We start from the raw sequence: 17,427 nt of genomic DNA on the forward strand, positions 1-17,427 counted from the left end.
CGGTGTATCTCCTACTACCAAATGGGAAAACCTTCTATTCATGAGTGGGATACATGCGACATTGCAACATCATCATGTATATCATCAATAAGTCATCTTCATCACCTATATCATGTATCCCATATCACCTATATCATGTATCCCATACCCTCTATTATCTTCTGCATCACAATCATTTCACGACCTGCTAAAAACATTCCTTCTTAAGCTCACAAACACAAGGTTCTCTTGCCGGTGTTCTGATCCCTATGGTACTCATCATAAAAATGCCTTTCATATATTTGCCCAAACCCCCTCGAAAGTGTTTTACTTTCTCCTTTGTTCTCTAAATAACTTTTCCTTCAAAAAATGCTTCATGAAACTCCAATAACAGCAGCAAGGTCATCATCCAGCATGCCATCCTTCACAACCAACAACCAAGAAACACTCTATTAAAACCTGTAGCCATTTACTCTAGACTCCACTGATATCAGAGATATCGCAAATCAAAAAGGTCCTATATATCCTCTCCTTAACAATTGAGATACAAACCAACAACCTCTTGAATTAATAGGGCACAATATCATCTTCCATGGTCATCCAACTAAACTTACTCTCCCACTTGGATCATATACCTGCAAACAATCTTCAAACAACCTCAAAGTCTTGCCTCTATCAAATGGCTGCATAATCCATGCATAGCTTCTGTCAGCCCTCCTTCCAATCTCTCTATTACTATCAAATCTGAGCTCTTCATATAACTTAGAATGCTTCTCAACTCTGTGTACTTTAACTTAGAATGCTTCTCAACTGTGTACTTTCATCAAGCCTTCATTCCATTCAGATCCCAAATGCCATAATCCTCCTACATCAATGACTTCATCATGCAGTTGTACGTCATATCCACGTGTCACCTGCAGCTGTAAAGTATCTTTACCATCATAAAAGACATGCCCTCTCCTAAACACAACCTTACCATCATAAAAGATCTGTCCATCTAGATCACCTTCAGGATCCGTATGCAAATGCATTCCATCAAAAACATCCTCATGAACAAGATGATCATCTCCTAGCATAGAGCTACAAGTCCCCTTAAAACATTCCTTTTGCAAAACAAAATTTGCATAAACATCATCACCATATCTACTCCTCATACCAACCAAGTCTTGGATTTTCTTCATACACTCCGCATTCGCCAGGTCACAATTCTCTTCAATCACATCAAAACCATCTGACTGGATATCCTCATAACATATGTCCAAGGGCTCAGCATCATCTGCAGCAACATCGTCATCAACCACATCAAAGCAAGTGACATCAATATTATCAAGAAAAGTATCAACAAAGTATGGAGAAGCATCATCCAGCTCAGCTTGATCGCATCTAACACCCAGTGAATTCCCTATCATTTCTAGAATATATACAAGGGTCTGCTTCACAATGCCATCTTGCCCCAAATTTCCTCCTGAATACATGTGGTCAACATCTTCCGAATTTATGTTTGCTTCCTCCATAAGCATCTCAACAGTCAGCTCCACAGCTCTATTAGTATCAGTGCATGGATCTTCCACCACACTGACTCCAATAGGCTCTGATCCAGATGTATTTCATCATCAGATCCATCTGAGGACTATCAAACCAACATCATAACTCATCCTCATACTGACCAAAGCATCAGCCTCATCTTCCTCTTCATGTATTGCTCCAATCATACTCACATTACCAAATTGACTCGGGGGTTACACTTGTCTTGGCATATGATTCCCACTGATTCCATTCCAATAATCAACAGCCCTGTTGACCTCTGGTCTCTGATCCCACCTCGCTCACTTCTAGGTTAAAGACACGGAGGTGTTATTATATGACCTCTCTCTCCACAGTTATAGCACTGAATCTGATCCATCCTATTCCTTGGCTGCCTCTCCCCTTGTGGCCTTCACCTGTTTCTAAATTCCCTGGACTGCAAGGTTCAAATTTCCAATCTGCTCAGCTAGCCTTTGGATTTCTTGATGTAAACCTTCTTGTCCTCTACCTGGTTCCATAACTTTGGGAGCTTCCCTATAAACATGCTTCTCTCTCCTTCCTGCCAACTCCTACTTCCTAAGCCTCTTTCTCCACTGTTCTTTAGCTATCCTCACAACCTCAACATATGTATCTCGATCTTGCAATTCCACCTTCTCTTTGATACTGCCATGCAACACACCAATAAACTTGTCCTTCTTCAAAAAGTCTAGTGGTACTTGATTTTCCCTTAGAACTCTGAGTATCCTTCTCCAGACAACCTCAAACCTGCCCACAAAGGCAGGCAACTCCTCATCTTCCCCTTGGTACAATCTACTAAGCTCTCTCCACAAGTCCTCAAGACTGTGAGCCTTCCCATATCTTCCCTTCAAGGCTTCCTTCAATCTATCCCAATCTCCCTTTTCACCATCTGTGGTAACATCCTCATACTATTCTCTCAATGCCCCTTCCAGCAGGCAAACCCATCATCCTCAGCTTATAGGCATCATCATCTCTATTATTCCTCAAAGCTGCCAGCTCAATCCTCCTCAGAAATTGATTGACATATTCACCCATCTCTCCCTTGAACACTTCATATCCCAAACCAGCCCATAGGTCCTAAGTTGACCTCCAAGTGGATTCCAACTTGTTGATCAAAGTTCTCAACAAAAGTCCTCAGTGGGGGCACCAAAACATGTGATGGCCTCTATAACACCACCAATACCCACACAAGAAGAAGACATACAGGGATCAGAACTAGGGGACTCCAAAATCACAACTCCATGGATCCTTGGAGTTGTGACTGCTAATTAAGTCTAAACCTGAACGCCCTCACTCTGACTTAACTGATTCCTCCAAATATCTTCCCAGGTCAGATCTAACCTTCTAAAATCCTGAACTTCCACCCTATCACACCAGCTAGCCTCTTCTGACCTCTAGCTGACACTGACTGACCCAAACTGACAGTAATCTGACTGTATTCTGATCCAACTGCCATATTCTGACCACAGTCAGAACCTTGTCTTCCAATTCCTCCAAACTTCCTCTAGAGCCCTCAAACTTCCTCCAAACTTTCTCCAGAGCCCTCAAACCTCAAATCTCTAGGTCAAGAACCCTATTGAACATGTCAACACCCTCTACTAACTAAAATCTGACTCTTGTCTCCATGTTGGGGATGAATCCAAGCAGCGATTGAGCAGTATACAACGGTCCATAGATCCACTGACTCTTCAGCACTCCCTCTACTGTAATTCAATGTACCCAAATTCAAGGTGTTATCCCTGTCTTGTCCATTGTTTCTCACTCAGACCTATGTCCTCTTCAACCAAGCTGCACGGACTCCAGCATGACAGCTTCACCTTCCCTCGTCGTTTTTTTGGTTCACTTTGCCAAAAACAATCTGTTGCTGCTATCCTCTAGAGAGAGCCATGAGTACTAAACATGAACTGGTGTTGTTTCCATTCTACGATCATGTTCCTTTGCCTCTCCTCTCCATCGGGTTATCTCTCTCCTACTGCCGAATGGACTCTCACATGCACTCTGCACTCAGTGCATGGTGACAAATTGGCTCATCATCAGCAGTGCAACAGTTGTGAAGTATTAGAACCCAGTAGCATGATATTTGTCATACACCGTGACCCCATTGTACATCCTCAGTCTAGGATAAGTCAGGCACGAGCTACGTAGGTCATTCCTCAGCCTTAGCGGGTCAGTTAGTCAATCAAGTCCCTTAACCCACTTGGAGAGAATCATTCATACATGTAGAGTCAGTAGAAGCCTTAGGGTTTGCATCAGAAAGCACTCTGCAACCTGCATAATATGCATTCATATGCCTGTGCATCATTTAGAACATCCCAGAAGCCCTAGGGAATTTACTACGATTTATCTTGTATTTTTTCCATATTTTCTGGTATTTATTTAGCATTGTCATTTATAAACATAAACTTTATAAAATAAATGACCAGCCTCTAGTTAGTATAAATAGGCTTGCATAGGGCTTAGTTTCTCATTCAGTCTTTAGTGAGCTAGGCACCTTCATCCTCAGCCTTAGGAGCATCCCCGCCTTTATTCCTAGACTAATCCAACCCTATTGGAGCTTCTGCTTCTCCAGCCAGGAGGTCTTGCGTTTTGCTTCCAATGAGCATCTACAGCAGTCCAAGCATACTACTGCAGAGCTAGGCGCAGCCATTCAGGACATAGGCGCCTGTTTCAGCACCTTTTCAGGCCCCAATTCAGCAGGCATCTCTGCGTTTTCTGCATCGCCTACAGTTCAGTCCTCCACAGTCCCCAAAACAGCAAACAGTCCTGCGTTTTTCTGTCCAGCATCAGCCTGCAGCTTGCGTTTTCTGTCCAGCATCAGCACAGCCCTGCGTTTACAGTTCCACAGCAGTCCAGCAGTCCTACCTTGCGTTTTCAGTCCTACAGCAGTTCCACCGCCAATATGCATCATCCATACATGCTACAGCCCTCTGGTAAAGGTAACACAGCATTCATAAGCATTTACAGCATCTAACATAGCTTAGAACAGTCCACCGCCTTCTTTTCTTAGCCTCAGGTGTGCAACCCTTCCTCATGCCCTTGGGAAGAGCGCATAGGCTCGAGATCAGTTCATTGAGGTGTTTCTACAGCTGTGTACAGTTCAGCCAGGCTTCCGATCCTCCGAGATCTTGCGTTTGGCTTATCTATAGTCCACAGTCATTCTCTCTAAAGAAATAAAGCAAATACTATCTCGTTATCGGGATAGGGGGCCCTTTAGTGGGTAATTCGGGACCCAATCTGGTGTAAAGTTCTCATATCTCTCTCTCATCTCTTAAAAGTTTGAAGTATTAAAGTGGATTGCTAAACTCACGAAACTCAGGATACAGAAGACGGTGTGAGCATTTGTGTGACAGGATCTTCCAATACAGAGACTTCCTCTGCATATCACATGCACAAACCTTCTATTCATGAGAGGGATACATGTGACATTGCAACATCATCATGTATATCATCAAAAAGTCATCTTCATCACCTATATCATGTATCCCATACCCTCTATTATCTTCTACATCATAATAATTTCAAGACCAGCTAAAAACATTCCTTCATGAGCTCACAAACATAAGGTTCTCTTGCTAGGATTCTGATCCGTATGGTACTCATCACAAAAATACCTCTCACAAAGTCATGAATGCCTGCAACATCATAGAGAGTAGTGCTTCCAGCCAGCGAGATTCAATCTTCCTAATCACACATTCTCCAATGTTTTGCACCTCTCCCCTATTTTAAAAATGGAAACTGACACCACACCGTGATTTTATAGACTTCAGAATCATGGCCGTGACTCGAAATCCAAAGAATTGTTTGTTGTTTCCAAATCTGACACCATTGTCATACTAACCTCTCATTCTAATCACTAACATCTAACAAGGACTCATGTGCTCCTACCAGTCAATCAACTGATTCAAATTACCTTTTTCAGCTTAATGGCAAGCAAAGAGCAAACTCAAGATCCGTGTACAAGGGACCCACGCTCTCCAACTTTTTCGAGGGGAGGTGACTAGAACCTAAAGAAAAAGACTAAGGAAAAGATTAAACAGAAGGTCAGGTACCTTGGACCACTGTTGGACAAGTGCTAGGGAACTATCATCACACACAAAGAGATAGTGGATAATCAAAAGATTTACTTTCAGTATCACTACCCAAGCTACACGCAATTGGTGCATCATTTGAAAGTCAAGGCTAAGCTGGAGCAAACTGGATTGAGGAACCCTGGCAAAAGCAGTTCAATGCCACATCAACACCCAACTCTGCACTGACTTTATGGCCTCCTATCAACAGGGCACAAAGCGCGGAATGGTTTCAGGGGTGGATGGTGCAAAGAAGCCGGTGTTGGCGAGGCCCTCAACCTACCAGCTAGGGAAAAACCTTCCCTATCTCCAAAAAGTTGGATTTCTCTAGCATTTACGCATCCCCTCATGTAAACAACAATGGAGCAGAATTTATTGCGCTCAGGGATTGCCAACTAGAGAAAGCATGTCTAGTTGCCTCTATGATCATGAAGGTGAAGCCCGCAAACTATTACAACTACATACATATACACAAGGCTTGTCACCTACATCGCGGGGGAACTAGTTGATTAGGCCAGCATGCTACATAAAGATTTTACTCATTACCTCACCAAACACAGCAACAAAGTGGTGAACCCCTAGCTCTTAACCCAAATACTGAACCACGCCACTAGAATCTTGCTACCCGATGCACCCCTAGAAGAACGTGAAATGGCTACCACATCACAAGATGTTTTACAACAAGAATTAGCAAAAGTCACCGCTATCCTAGAGGACACAAGGTGCCTGGTGGTGCAAATCAATGTCAGCCCTCCCAAGCAATCCCAAGAAAAGGGTGAAGAGCACACCTTGCCGACCCCACTCGGTTTCCAACCAACCACTTTGACTCATGCTAAGACCCAAGAAAGCACACCGACCGTAGAATCCCGCAAGCCTGCCACCATCTTCTCCAGTTCCCCAAGAGCCCACCATCCTTGAAGTACATGAGGTGGCAGGGCCAAGCAAGCTACCCCAAGAGCCTATCGTCATCGATGAAGCCTAAAGCCAACCACCAAGCCTCACCCCCAAGGGCGTTGGCCAACCCATTCGAGCTAGAAGAGCTCATTATGCACGTCCAAACCCATGCCTCCATCCAGCCTTCCTCTTCCAAAAAGCACTCAAGAGAACCCATACCAGTGAGCTCAGGGGAAGCCGCCACCGACACTGCAACAAAAAGATAAAAGACAGAAGCCTCTCAAAGTAGCAAGGAACAGTATAAGCCCTTGTACATGTAATTTTAGGAGATGGACGCCACGACCAAGCGGGTGGTCGTGCATGGACTTGAGAAGGGACTCCTGCACTGCATGAAGCCCAAGTACGCCCACATCAAAAAGTACCTAAAGCAAGGGGAATGTGAGAACTATGAAATGGAGTCCTACGTTTCTAACTTTAATATCCTCTCCACCCAAATGATGGACCACAACTTTCACGTACAAGCCTTGGCCAACAGACTATTGAAGAAGCATGCAAGCATCACAACAAAGCTAAATGCATGCCTCATGGAAGAGATGGACCACCTTAGCAAGGATGCAAAGGATTTTTAAAAAAAATACTTGAGGCTAACTCCGCCCTCCCTTAGCAAGTACAGGAGTTGCTGCATCAGCTAGAAAGGGCGAGGCAGGAGGCCAACAAAGAAAAGGCATGCACCACCAAATTGCAAATTTAAGTGGACAGCCTAGAGGAGAATCATAGAGCTGAAGTATATATAGAACTACATGTGAAAGCACACAATCAACAAGTGATGGATCTTCACTCTAACGCTATTGTTGATTGCCCATGCCTTGGAGCATTGGCTGGAAGAGAAGGAAAGGGAATTGAAAGCCACCAAAATAGGATTAAAAGCCCACTTAGAAGTATTACAAGAGCAACTAGAGTAGAGCAAGGACATTTATGACATAAGCTGTAGGAACTACGACATCCAAGTAAAGACTTCAAGGCCACAGTGCAAGAGCTAAAAGTCGAGAAGGTAACCATGTTGGCTAGCCACCAACACGTTATCTCACACCTTAACGAGCAGATCACGTTGTCACCGCTAGGTCACAAGCAAAGAATAGGCTGCTACAAAGCGTGAAAGAAGGCCTAGTCTCCCAAATCCTCCAACTCCAAAAAGCGCATAAAAGGGAGCTCTACATTGCAGAAGCCCTGCAGGCTCAAGAAACCTACCTACTGCTCTTCACCAACAGTCGTAAGGAGAACCCGCCATGTTGGATGAGGACGACACATATAGTAAGCTTGTGGATAGGGTAGCCCCACTGGTTGACCTTTCTCAATGGTTCCTCGGGCCCCTCAACAAACTTTCTCTCTCTTTTGTTCTTCACAAAAACTCTCTCTGCCAATACAGCATTAACTTAAGTGAGAAACTAACTCAGGGAGATCTCGCACTAATTTTCCAAAATACTACATGCTACGCAGATCCCACTATTATTATGGCTATCTTTATAGGGACCCTCAAATTTCAAGAGGCATAATCTATGTATAGATATCCCCTCCTCTCAATTGTCCTTAATTTCATACCTTGGTGTCGGGTGCTTATGCATTTTACTAAATTTAGCAAAGGAGAGGAACCCATTGACCTAATGCTACCATCTCTTCCTAGCTCTTATGTCACTCCCCTTCCTAGACTATAAGAAAGCTTAACATGGATGCTAACACACGGCTAGGTAAAGGCTTGGGGCACACACCAATACCTCCTCTTACATAATTATAGTAAAATTTAGGCATCCTTTGCCTTTTTAATATAATCTGTATACATTTAAAAACATTCCCTGAGGAAGAGGATCTCCATGCCTTACATGATTTATTCATTACCAAGAAGCCACCGCCACCTTCCAATGATGGGGATGGGAATAAGAGGGATGATATAGAGGACAACACCTACCCAGTGTTTAGTTCTATAACTTCTTATTTATCTACTATTCATGAAAATAAAAATACAAAGAAGCCCCATGCTCCACTAACTGAGAGAGATTTTCCTAACACCTCCTTTGATTTTCCCACTAACCCTTTCGCCCTCGAGAAACCATTGTGGACGGCCAACCACTCCAAAGGCTGAAGCTGATCCTTTGCCACGTGAACAAGATGCGGTGGGATCCCATCTTGGATCTCTCAGCCCTCGAATATAAACATATCATCATCATGGATGGAAATCCCCTTTTGAGCTCCCCTGATACGACAAGCCCATGCTGGTTTTCTACAGATAACCCCATCCGACCCAACCACTCCTATCCAAGCGGAAGTCTATGCAACGGGATTGCAGCCTTCGAATGTACCATACCCTTTAGTGGGCGATAGACTAGAAGACACAGAGCTGGGAAAAAAGGAGCAATAAGAGACCTTATGATCTAATGTCGCCCGATGCGGCTCAAGACTAGCCAACCTATAGCTGGCGGATTTGCTCAAGATATCGATCGTCACTGACATGATCGCCCATGCATACAAGTGGTGGAGGCATGAACATTCCGTCGAGTCGTGGGGAGGCTATGAGAAGATTCAAGTGGAGGCTGATGGCTAGGTCGCACTTGCCAACTTTGGTGTCCAGCCAGCCTGGAGATTGCCTTTCCTCACCATCAAATAATATGTTGCCATCTACATGACATCTCCACAGCACCTTTGTATGGACCCCTTGTATACGTCCATCAAAAGAAGGTTCACACCCAAGGAGTTTCACGAGAGGCATGCTCGTGACTCGCATTTTGTTTACAACTTTCCCTACTTCGAGCACAACACTTTTGAGTCACTTAATCAACACCGCCAGTATATGCTCACCATTGTCTATGTATGGCAAGTTATTCCCAATCCAGCAATTGTAGCCACAGTTAGATTTTTTTAAGCTCATCATCCTTCTCATGGACATTCAGGATGACTACATCCACAGCTCTAATAACAAAGGTATACGCTTTGATCTAAACAAAGGGCCCTCCAAATAGTGGCAACATGTATTATTACCATCGCCTCCACTACCTTCCCTCTCATATGCACACAATATTTGAAGACATGATTGACACAAACTTTTGGTGGTAATCATTGTACTTCTTGCATCAAACAATATTGCATGTCCTCTAGACATGAAAGAGGCTGCTATACAAAAAATACTTGGGTTAGTAAGCCCTACGACAATAGATTCCAAGGAAGGAATCTAGATCATGTAGGAAAAAATGGTTAACCCCATTTTGGGATTAACTTAGCATCTCTCCATTACAAATGAGAGATACTATGATTTTTCCAAGAGTAGCTCTGACATCAAGAAGTCGCTCCAATACATAGTATGCAGTTGCAAGATTGTAATTATGAGAATAGTTGGCTATGCTACAAAACCACGAAATTTATAACCATTGAATCCATCTTTTATTAAGTTTTGGACACCCAAGTGTGAATAAGGACCAGATGTATAAATAACACTTCTCATAATGAAAAACAATCTTCCTTTGTGCCAATTGAATTTAGTCTTATCTCCTTGCTTTCTTGCTTGTCTATGGTGTGTGTGAGAGAGAGAGAGTTAAGAGGAGAGAGCTACATTCTTGGTACCAATTCCTTTTATGCTTGTGTTCTTGAGTGTGAGAGTTGAGAGGAGTGAATGTCCTTGTGAGAAGCATGGCAACCTCATGGTGACAGCTTGAGGAGGAGGCAAGAGAGTGGTGCTAGTGTACCACTAGCAAAGCTTGGAGTCTACCGAGACACGAGCTTGGACACCGACAAGTTAAGGTGAGCATTGTCCGTTGCATTAGGAGAGGGATGGTGTAGCCTGTAATAATCTCTCTCCAAAATCAAGAAAACTTCCCAAACTTTGAGAACCTTATAGCCTTCTCTTTTGCTATGATCACTGAGGAGATAAATGTTGGGAGTAAACCATCTTCTAAAAATACGTAGGAGTGCGCCTTCTACACACAGACATAGGTAGAGAAAGAGGCAGATCTTCATCTAGAGGCCAAAGTGCAAGCCATTTTAAAAATTGAAATTACAGAGCAACAACATGAACAATATGAATCTAATGCACAAATATATGGAAGAGGTCACTCTCTAGATGTAGAAGGAGTGAGAGAGGCTAAGGTGGATGGGAAAGAAATCAGAGTGAAAATAGCATGAAGTGTTATTATTGTGGCAAACCAAGTCATATAGCAAAAGACTGCTATAAAAATCAGAATGACATAAAAGTAGAAAGTTGCACCAAGGAAACTATGCATCTTCAAGTAAGCCGAAGATAAAAGTGAGCAACTTTTTGTGATGAAGTATTATATGCTTAGTTCTACATCTGTAGATCCATAAAATCCTAGAGATGTATAGCATGTTACTTCAAGTGCTTCTAACCATATGACCAATCATTGTGAGTGGTTGAGAGATATGCAAACAATGAAGAAACAAGGATATATGGAAATAGGTGATGGTAGTATGCATCCTACTACACGCATGCTGGTAAAATCCCATTATCTATGAAAGATGGCGAAACATACCTAGATAATGTACTTCAAGTTTCAAACATTACAAAAAACCTAGAGTGAAAGCTACAATGTTTCCACATGGTACATGTGTTACAAATATTGATATTAGTCCTTAGGCACTTTTTCCTATAACCCATTAGAGGCCAATACCATTAAACATAGGGGCATGTGTAAGAATGGGAGTGGACAACATCCAAGGAAAGGGAGATGGGTTTGTCATAAGCCTTAAAGAGAGGTGTTGACCTTTAACATATGCAATGAGTGTACCTCTCATCGAAGAAAAATAAAAAATAAAGAATATACACCCCCCAAACATCACTCTAGCTCAGTCAAATCTCAATTACTATCTCCTGGTATATTTATGTCTCTCACTCATCCTTCTTTATATTTATTTTTTCCATCTCCTACTCCCTTTTTCGTTTTTTTGATAGCCTTCTTTAAAAAATAAAAAAATCCACCTTTTCTTGTCATTTTCTTTCTATTGTGAGATCCAATAAATCTCTTTTTATTCTTTTTCATGTAAACATGTCTTGATTTTTTATTTTTTATTTCTTTTCTATTAAAAACACACACCCCTCTTTTTTCTCATTTTTTTATTTTATTTTTTTTATTTTTTAAATCTCTCTCTCTCTCTCTCTCTCTCTCTCTCTCTCTCTCTCTCTCTCTCTCTCATTAATTTAATGATTTTATTTTTATTTTTATTTTAATATATAATTATTTTTAAAAACGATGCCGCCGTGCCCGGCGTTGCCTGCCTCTCCCTCCTTTGCCTCTCTCTCGCTCTCTCAAAAGGTGGTTCCAAAGGTGGAGTATCAATTCTATTTTGGATCTTCCTCCGGATCAGATGTGTTATGTGTATCTACAGCCAGAGCTACTTGATGAATTAAAAGACTCATGGATGAATGCAGAGAAATCATCTAAGCTTTGCTACTACATCAGCCATATCGATCCACAGTGTTGGGACACTTATGGAAGAGTAGCACCTGAATGTACACAACCTTATCTCAGCATATACCTATGGCAGCAAGGTCTTCGAAAAATTCTTTTGGATGTTCAGACGCCTTCCTTTGCCTTTGCCAGATTACACAGTTTTCCTTATATTGGGCTTTGTGGATAATCTACCATGCACGAAATCAGCTGATTTTTTGCCATGAGGAGATCATATGCTTCACTTTTTTCAGGAGGTCTCCTTACCTTTCACTCCGAGATTCTTTTGACCTCCAAGATCTTTCCTTTCACTAGTTGGAGGTGTTTTCCCACTGTTTCTGATATCTTAGTAGCCATCCCACCTTGGGACAGCTGTGAATGTACCACCTTACATTCCTTAATGAAGCAGTGGTTTCACCCAAAAGAAAAAAAAAGAGTGTATGACACAGAGAGAGGAGCAGTCACTGTTATCATAAAGCCAATATGTCACTTGAACTGCAATGTGAGTGCAACCATACAAACATTACACTAGTATTACTGTCATAAAAATGTTGAAAGTACAACTTTGCAAATTCATTTTCCTATAAAATTACATCGGAAAGGTAAAGATCAAGTCAACATTGTATTATATAAAATAAATGCATTATAAAAAGAGTGAATAAATAGACTTGCTGCAAGATTTCCACTCCAAGTAAAAGCAGCCCCCAAAACACAACCCACAAAAAATAATGAAGGTGCACCTATCATGTCAAAATGTGCCACTGTAAATACCAAAGAGCTTATTATAACAGCGCACTGCCATCCATATTGAGTCGCCAACGATTGCAACAAATATCCTCTGTACACAATTTCTTCTAGGCAAGGAGTCAATATGCAACATACTAAGAAAGTACTGAGCTGTGTGATTGTGTTGCCTGATATCAGATCTCCAAGGGCTTCACCTTTGCCATCACCCTATGCCATGCAGCAAATTAAGACATTTTTTGTTTCAACCCCCCAACCCCCATATGTATGCCTTATTGTACATGTGTGTGTATGTTTATATGTGTGTTTGTATATGTATATGCTTATGTATATGAACATGTATGGGAGTTGGAGTTCTCACACACCCTCCTTTCTAAACAACACAAATTTTGCAAGAAATTATCAGTAAAAGTTGTTTACCTTTTCTGGAAAAAAATGAGGTTTACCTCTAAATGGAAATGCAGCACTCCAACGATAAATGCCGTGGCCCTCATAGCCATTAAGATAGTAGCAAGCCCAACTGTTGCTGTAGCCAACCAACCTCTACCACCACTAGCATTCCGAAAATCAAAGTTAAAACACTTAAAAGTCTGCTTTGATTGCTTCATAGAGGATTTTATCAGCCAGGTGGCTCCGCCAAGCTCCAACAGCTGAAAGATCACTAATGAAACTGCCTGGTTCAGCAAAAGGAAGCCGTGTTAACAGTTGCAACTCCTTACCGAGCCTTTTTCAACCCAAAGTGTAGAGCTCTATCTTTTAGAAGTTGTACAAGTGCATAGAAGCACTCATCATGGACCAATGATTTGTTAGCAAGATAATGGTGACTATATCACCCAAAATGCCTAAGACAGTAGTAAAGAGTGCACACGACTACAAGGGATGCCCTTATTGGAGTTCCTCTTATAGAGTTCAAATTAGGGCATTTGATCTCAGCTTATGTCCAATATGTCCACCTGATTCTAAAATGCAAGGTAGTGAGCATGTGACAGCCCAACTAATGTCTTCCTTCTTATCAAGTCGAAATTGTTCACCAAAGGCTGCAACAGGTTCCTGCTAAGATTTAGAATTCGTGCCTTCACTTGGTGAAAGAGGCATTGCACCTTCGCCTCTTACAACCCACCACAGTTGTTGACCCCCACTACATGTCGCCTCTTGTACCTGCTTCAAACTGGGCATCTTGCCTCGTCGTTGGGCATCACATTGTATTGCCGCTGAAAAAGGAATACCAATCTGCATAAGAAGGCAGAGCAGAGATCCAATCAAGGCAGCTAGGGAGAGTCTCCCTAGGTGCAGAGAAGTACAAATAACTGAGAGGCTATATCATACAATAGGAGGGGGGAAAATCCAAACAGGTGGCCTGTAGTGCCAGCGGGGGGTACCCGCGTATAGAGTATAGAAAGGGCCACTGCGCCAAGTGGTGTGGAAGGCCTGGCGTCGCAAGATCGCTCGATCCGAGTCGCCCCGGATGCGGTCATACTGGCCTCGCAGGGTGTGAATCAACTCCTGCCAGATAGCCTGAACAGTCTCTGCTGGTGGCTCCAGTCTCCCCTCAAAGGCCCTGAAACAACGGGCTCTCCAGGTGAACCATATGGTGAGGCTGCTGAGGAGCTCCCATCGTAAATCCCTCTCCTATGTCCAGCCGGCTGTCGAGAAATCCAGTGAAGGAACAAGGCGAGGCTGGCCCCCAATGAATCTGATGGCCTGGCTGGCTTGCTCCGTCTCGTATCCCAGAGCTAGCCCTGACGAAGTCGACCAAGCAACGGCTCCCCACGTATACATTCCCTCTGGAGAGAGGGGGACCAAAATGCGCAAAATCCTCAGCCAAATCTGCTACGCCTGTGGACAGTCCCATAGGCAATGTTGCTGTGTCTCCAATGGGTGGCCGCATCAGACGCAGGCCGGCGGAAGGCCACTGTAGACTAGCCAGGTGCCAACTGCAGAGCCCCTGTGGGCAACCAGCCACTAGAAAGCCGAGATCTTGCATGCCTGTCTGCTAGCCTAGAGCCTGGTCCAAAAATCCTCCAAGAACTCCTGTGAGAGTCCCTGTAGCCGCGAATGCTCTGATGCACCTCGAGAGACCGTCCTCCTCGCAGTCAAAATATGCCTTCCCAACTGAACAGTGTACTGGCAAAAGGTGATCTCTGTGGCCTCAGGGGACGCATAAGGATCATGCCACTCATACTCGCCAGGGTCCCACTGGAGCCGGGCCAAGGGACGCGCAGCATATGCCCGTATGCACCCATCAGAGTCCACATCTGCAGGGTCTGGATCAATATGCCACTTCCGAGAAGCGGCGGCCACTACTCGTATCCTCTGAAAGATGCACTCTGCAACCAAAGGCGACTCCGCCTCCACTCTCTGAAGTCTGCCCTCATCCTGTATCTCATAGTAGAGGCATCTACCATCCTCAGTGCAAGCTCTGACAGCAATCAGGATCTCCAACTGTGTAAAGGCTCCCATCCACCGTGGGGCCGCTCGCTCAAAAGGCGTGAACCACTCCTCAGTGAGAGCCTCCTGAATGTCATCCCTCATAATCAGCCCCCCTCTGAAGTGACTCAGCCTCTCCGCCTGGATCTCCTCCGAGAGACTACAAAAGGCCTACCAATCTCCAAAACTGTGTGCTGGGCCTGCCGCCAATGGTCCATAGGCTAGACGAGGCCGAGAACCCAGCATATGGCCCTGCTCTGTGCGTACCGTGGGGCTCCAGATGAGCGGCTGTCTGGCCCGCTCCTCCTCACAAGTGGGAGGTCTCTGAGAAAGCCCCGGTCTCAGCAACTCCCAAGCTCGCAGGATACTGAAGGCAAATATGTCCTCCCATCCTCTACTGAGGCCTGTCCTCCTCATCTCTGTGCAGATCCACAGTATCTCTGGTGCCCAAGTGCCCCTTGTTGGGTGATCTCTAAACCCTAATTGACAGGTTTCTCCCCATCAACAAGGGAGAGAGAGAGAGAGAGTTGTGGGGATAAGTCAACTCATGAAAAGCATGAGTGTGTGACTCCCCTATCACACATGTATATTGCACTAGTACACATAGTGCACTTAGTACATTAAAAGTACTAAGTGTACTATGTACTATAACTTATGGGCTTGTACACACTATAAGGGTGGGCATAACGCCTTTACCCCAACAACCTCCCACTTAAAGGCAAAGTGCCCTTAAGTAAAGGAAAAGAAAAAATCAGCATGTACATGATAATATACAAGGCCATATCAAGGCTGAAAATGGCCTCATCCAATGCCCATCAAGTGTCTGCAATGAGCAAACCGCTCCGGAGGCAAACTCTTCGTCAACAGATCAGCCGGGTTGTCATCCGTGTGAATCTTAACAAGCTGAATTTGCTTGTTCTCTATCACCTCTCTGATGAAGTGATACTTCACATCCACATGCTTCGTCTTTGCATGAAAGACAGGGTTCTTTGCCAACTGGATGGCACTCTGACTGTCACAATGCAACAATGGAATATCCCCTGTATAGCCCAAATCAACCACTAACCGAGATAGCCATAATGCCTCCTTGCAAGCCTCTGTGGCTGCAATATACTCGGCCTCTGTAGTAGATAAGGCAGTGCACTTCTGCATCCTGGATATCCATGACACAGCACCTCCTGTGAATGTAAATACATAACCGGTAGTAGACTTCCGGTTATCTGGATGACCGGCATAATCCGAATCCGTGTAACCATGCACTAATGCATCCTGTTTGCCAAAGCAAATGCACAAATCCTGTGTGCCCTTCAGGTATCTCATGACACCTTTCACTGCTTCCCAATGCTTCTTGCCAGGGTTGGCCATGTATCTAGAAACCACTCCCACTGCAAATGCAATGTCCGGCCTAGTAGCAACCATGGCATACATGAGACTGCCACAAGCTGAAGCATACGGAATCTTGGCCATATCAGCCCTGTCACTATCTGACTGTGGGCTGTCCATAGCACTGAGTTTCACATATGGAGGCAAAGGAGTACTAGCTTTCTTCCCCCCGTCCATATTGAACCTCTGCAAGACTTTGCCAATGTATTCTTTCTGAGACAAATACAACACATGCTGATTTCTGTCCCGAAGTATCCGCATACCCAAAATGTGATTTGCATCACCCAGATCCTTCATGTCAAAGGTCTCATGCAGCCTCTTTTTCAATGCATCCATCTCTTTACGAGATTTCCCGGCAATCAACATATCATCAACATACAAAATGAGAATCAAGAGACTGCCATCCAAAGCTTTCTTGGTGTACAAGCAGTGATCTATGTCACTTCTCCTGAATTTCTGAGATTTCATGAATGTATCAAATTTATGATACCATTCTCTTGGTGCCTGTTTGAGCCCATAAAGACTCTTTTTCAGCTTGCATACAAGCTTCTCCTTTCCACTCACTGCATAACCCTCTGGCTGCTGCATATATATCTCCTCATGGAGATCACCGTGAAGAAAAGCAGTCTTCACATCCATCTGAATCAAGTCCAGATCATCATGCGCAACCAAAGCCAACACAGCTCTAAGTGTGGTCATTTTGACCACTGGAGAGAAGATCTCATCAAAGTCCACACCATATTCCTGCTTAAAGCCCTTAGCCACTAACCTGGCTTTGTATCTTGGCTTAGCATCTGATGCAACTTTGAGCCTGTATACCCACTTGCATGGCAAAACCTTCTTGCCTGCAGGCAAAGGCACCAACTTCCAAGTTCCATTTTTGTGCAGAGAATCCATCTCTGACTTCATGGCACGCTCCCATAGAGCTTTGTCTGCCCTCTGTA

The 17,427-nt window shown here is 43.8% G+C and overlaps 1 protein-coding gene across 5 annotated transcripts in view; it reads right to left on the reverse strand.

The window, feature by feature from the left end:
* Positions 1 to 318: 318 nt before the first annotated feature.
* Positions 319 to 17,427, reverse strand: part of LOC147617023 (uncharacterized) — a 49,238-nt gene continuing 32,129 nt past the window's right edge. For 2 of the 5 annotated variants that reach the window (XM_086776655.1, XM_086776654.1), the window contains 2 exons: positions 13,120 to 13,347; positions 12,479 to 12,883 (listed from right to left, as the gene is read on the reverse strand). In XM_086776655.1, the coding sequence (XP_086632781.1) occupies positions 12,539 to 12,883; positions 13,120 to 13,347 (573 nt within the window). In that variant the 3' untranslated portion in view covers positions 12,479 to 12,538. Of the gene's footprint in view, positions 1,256 to 12,478; positions 12,884 to 13,093; positions 13,348 to 17,427 lie in introns of those variants that run through there. The other 3 variants (XM_086776658.1, XM_086776657.1, XM_086776656.1) reach the window with 3 other exon arrangements.

The sequence above is a fragment of the Cibotium barometz genome, chromosome 37 (assembly GCF_041138505.1).
Source record: "Cibotium barometz isolate CiBa-2024 chromosome 37, ASM4113850v1, whole genome shotgun sequence".
NCBI classification, from domain to species: domain Eukaryota; kingdom Viridiplantae; phylum Streptophyta; class Polypodiopsida; order Cyatheales; family Cibotiaceae; genus Cibotium; species Cibotium barometz.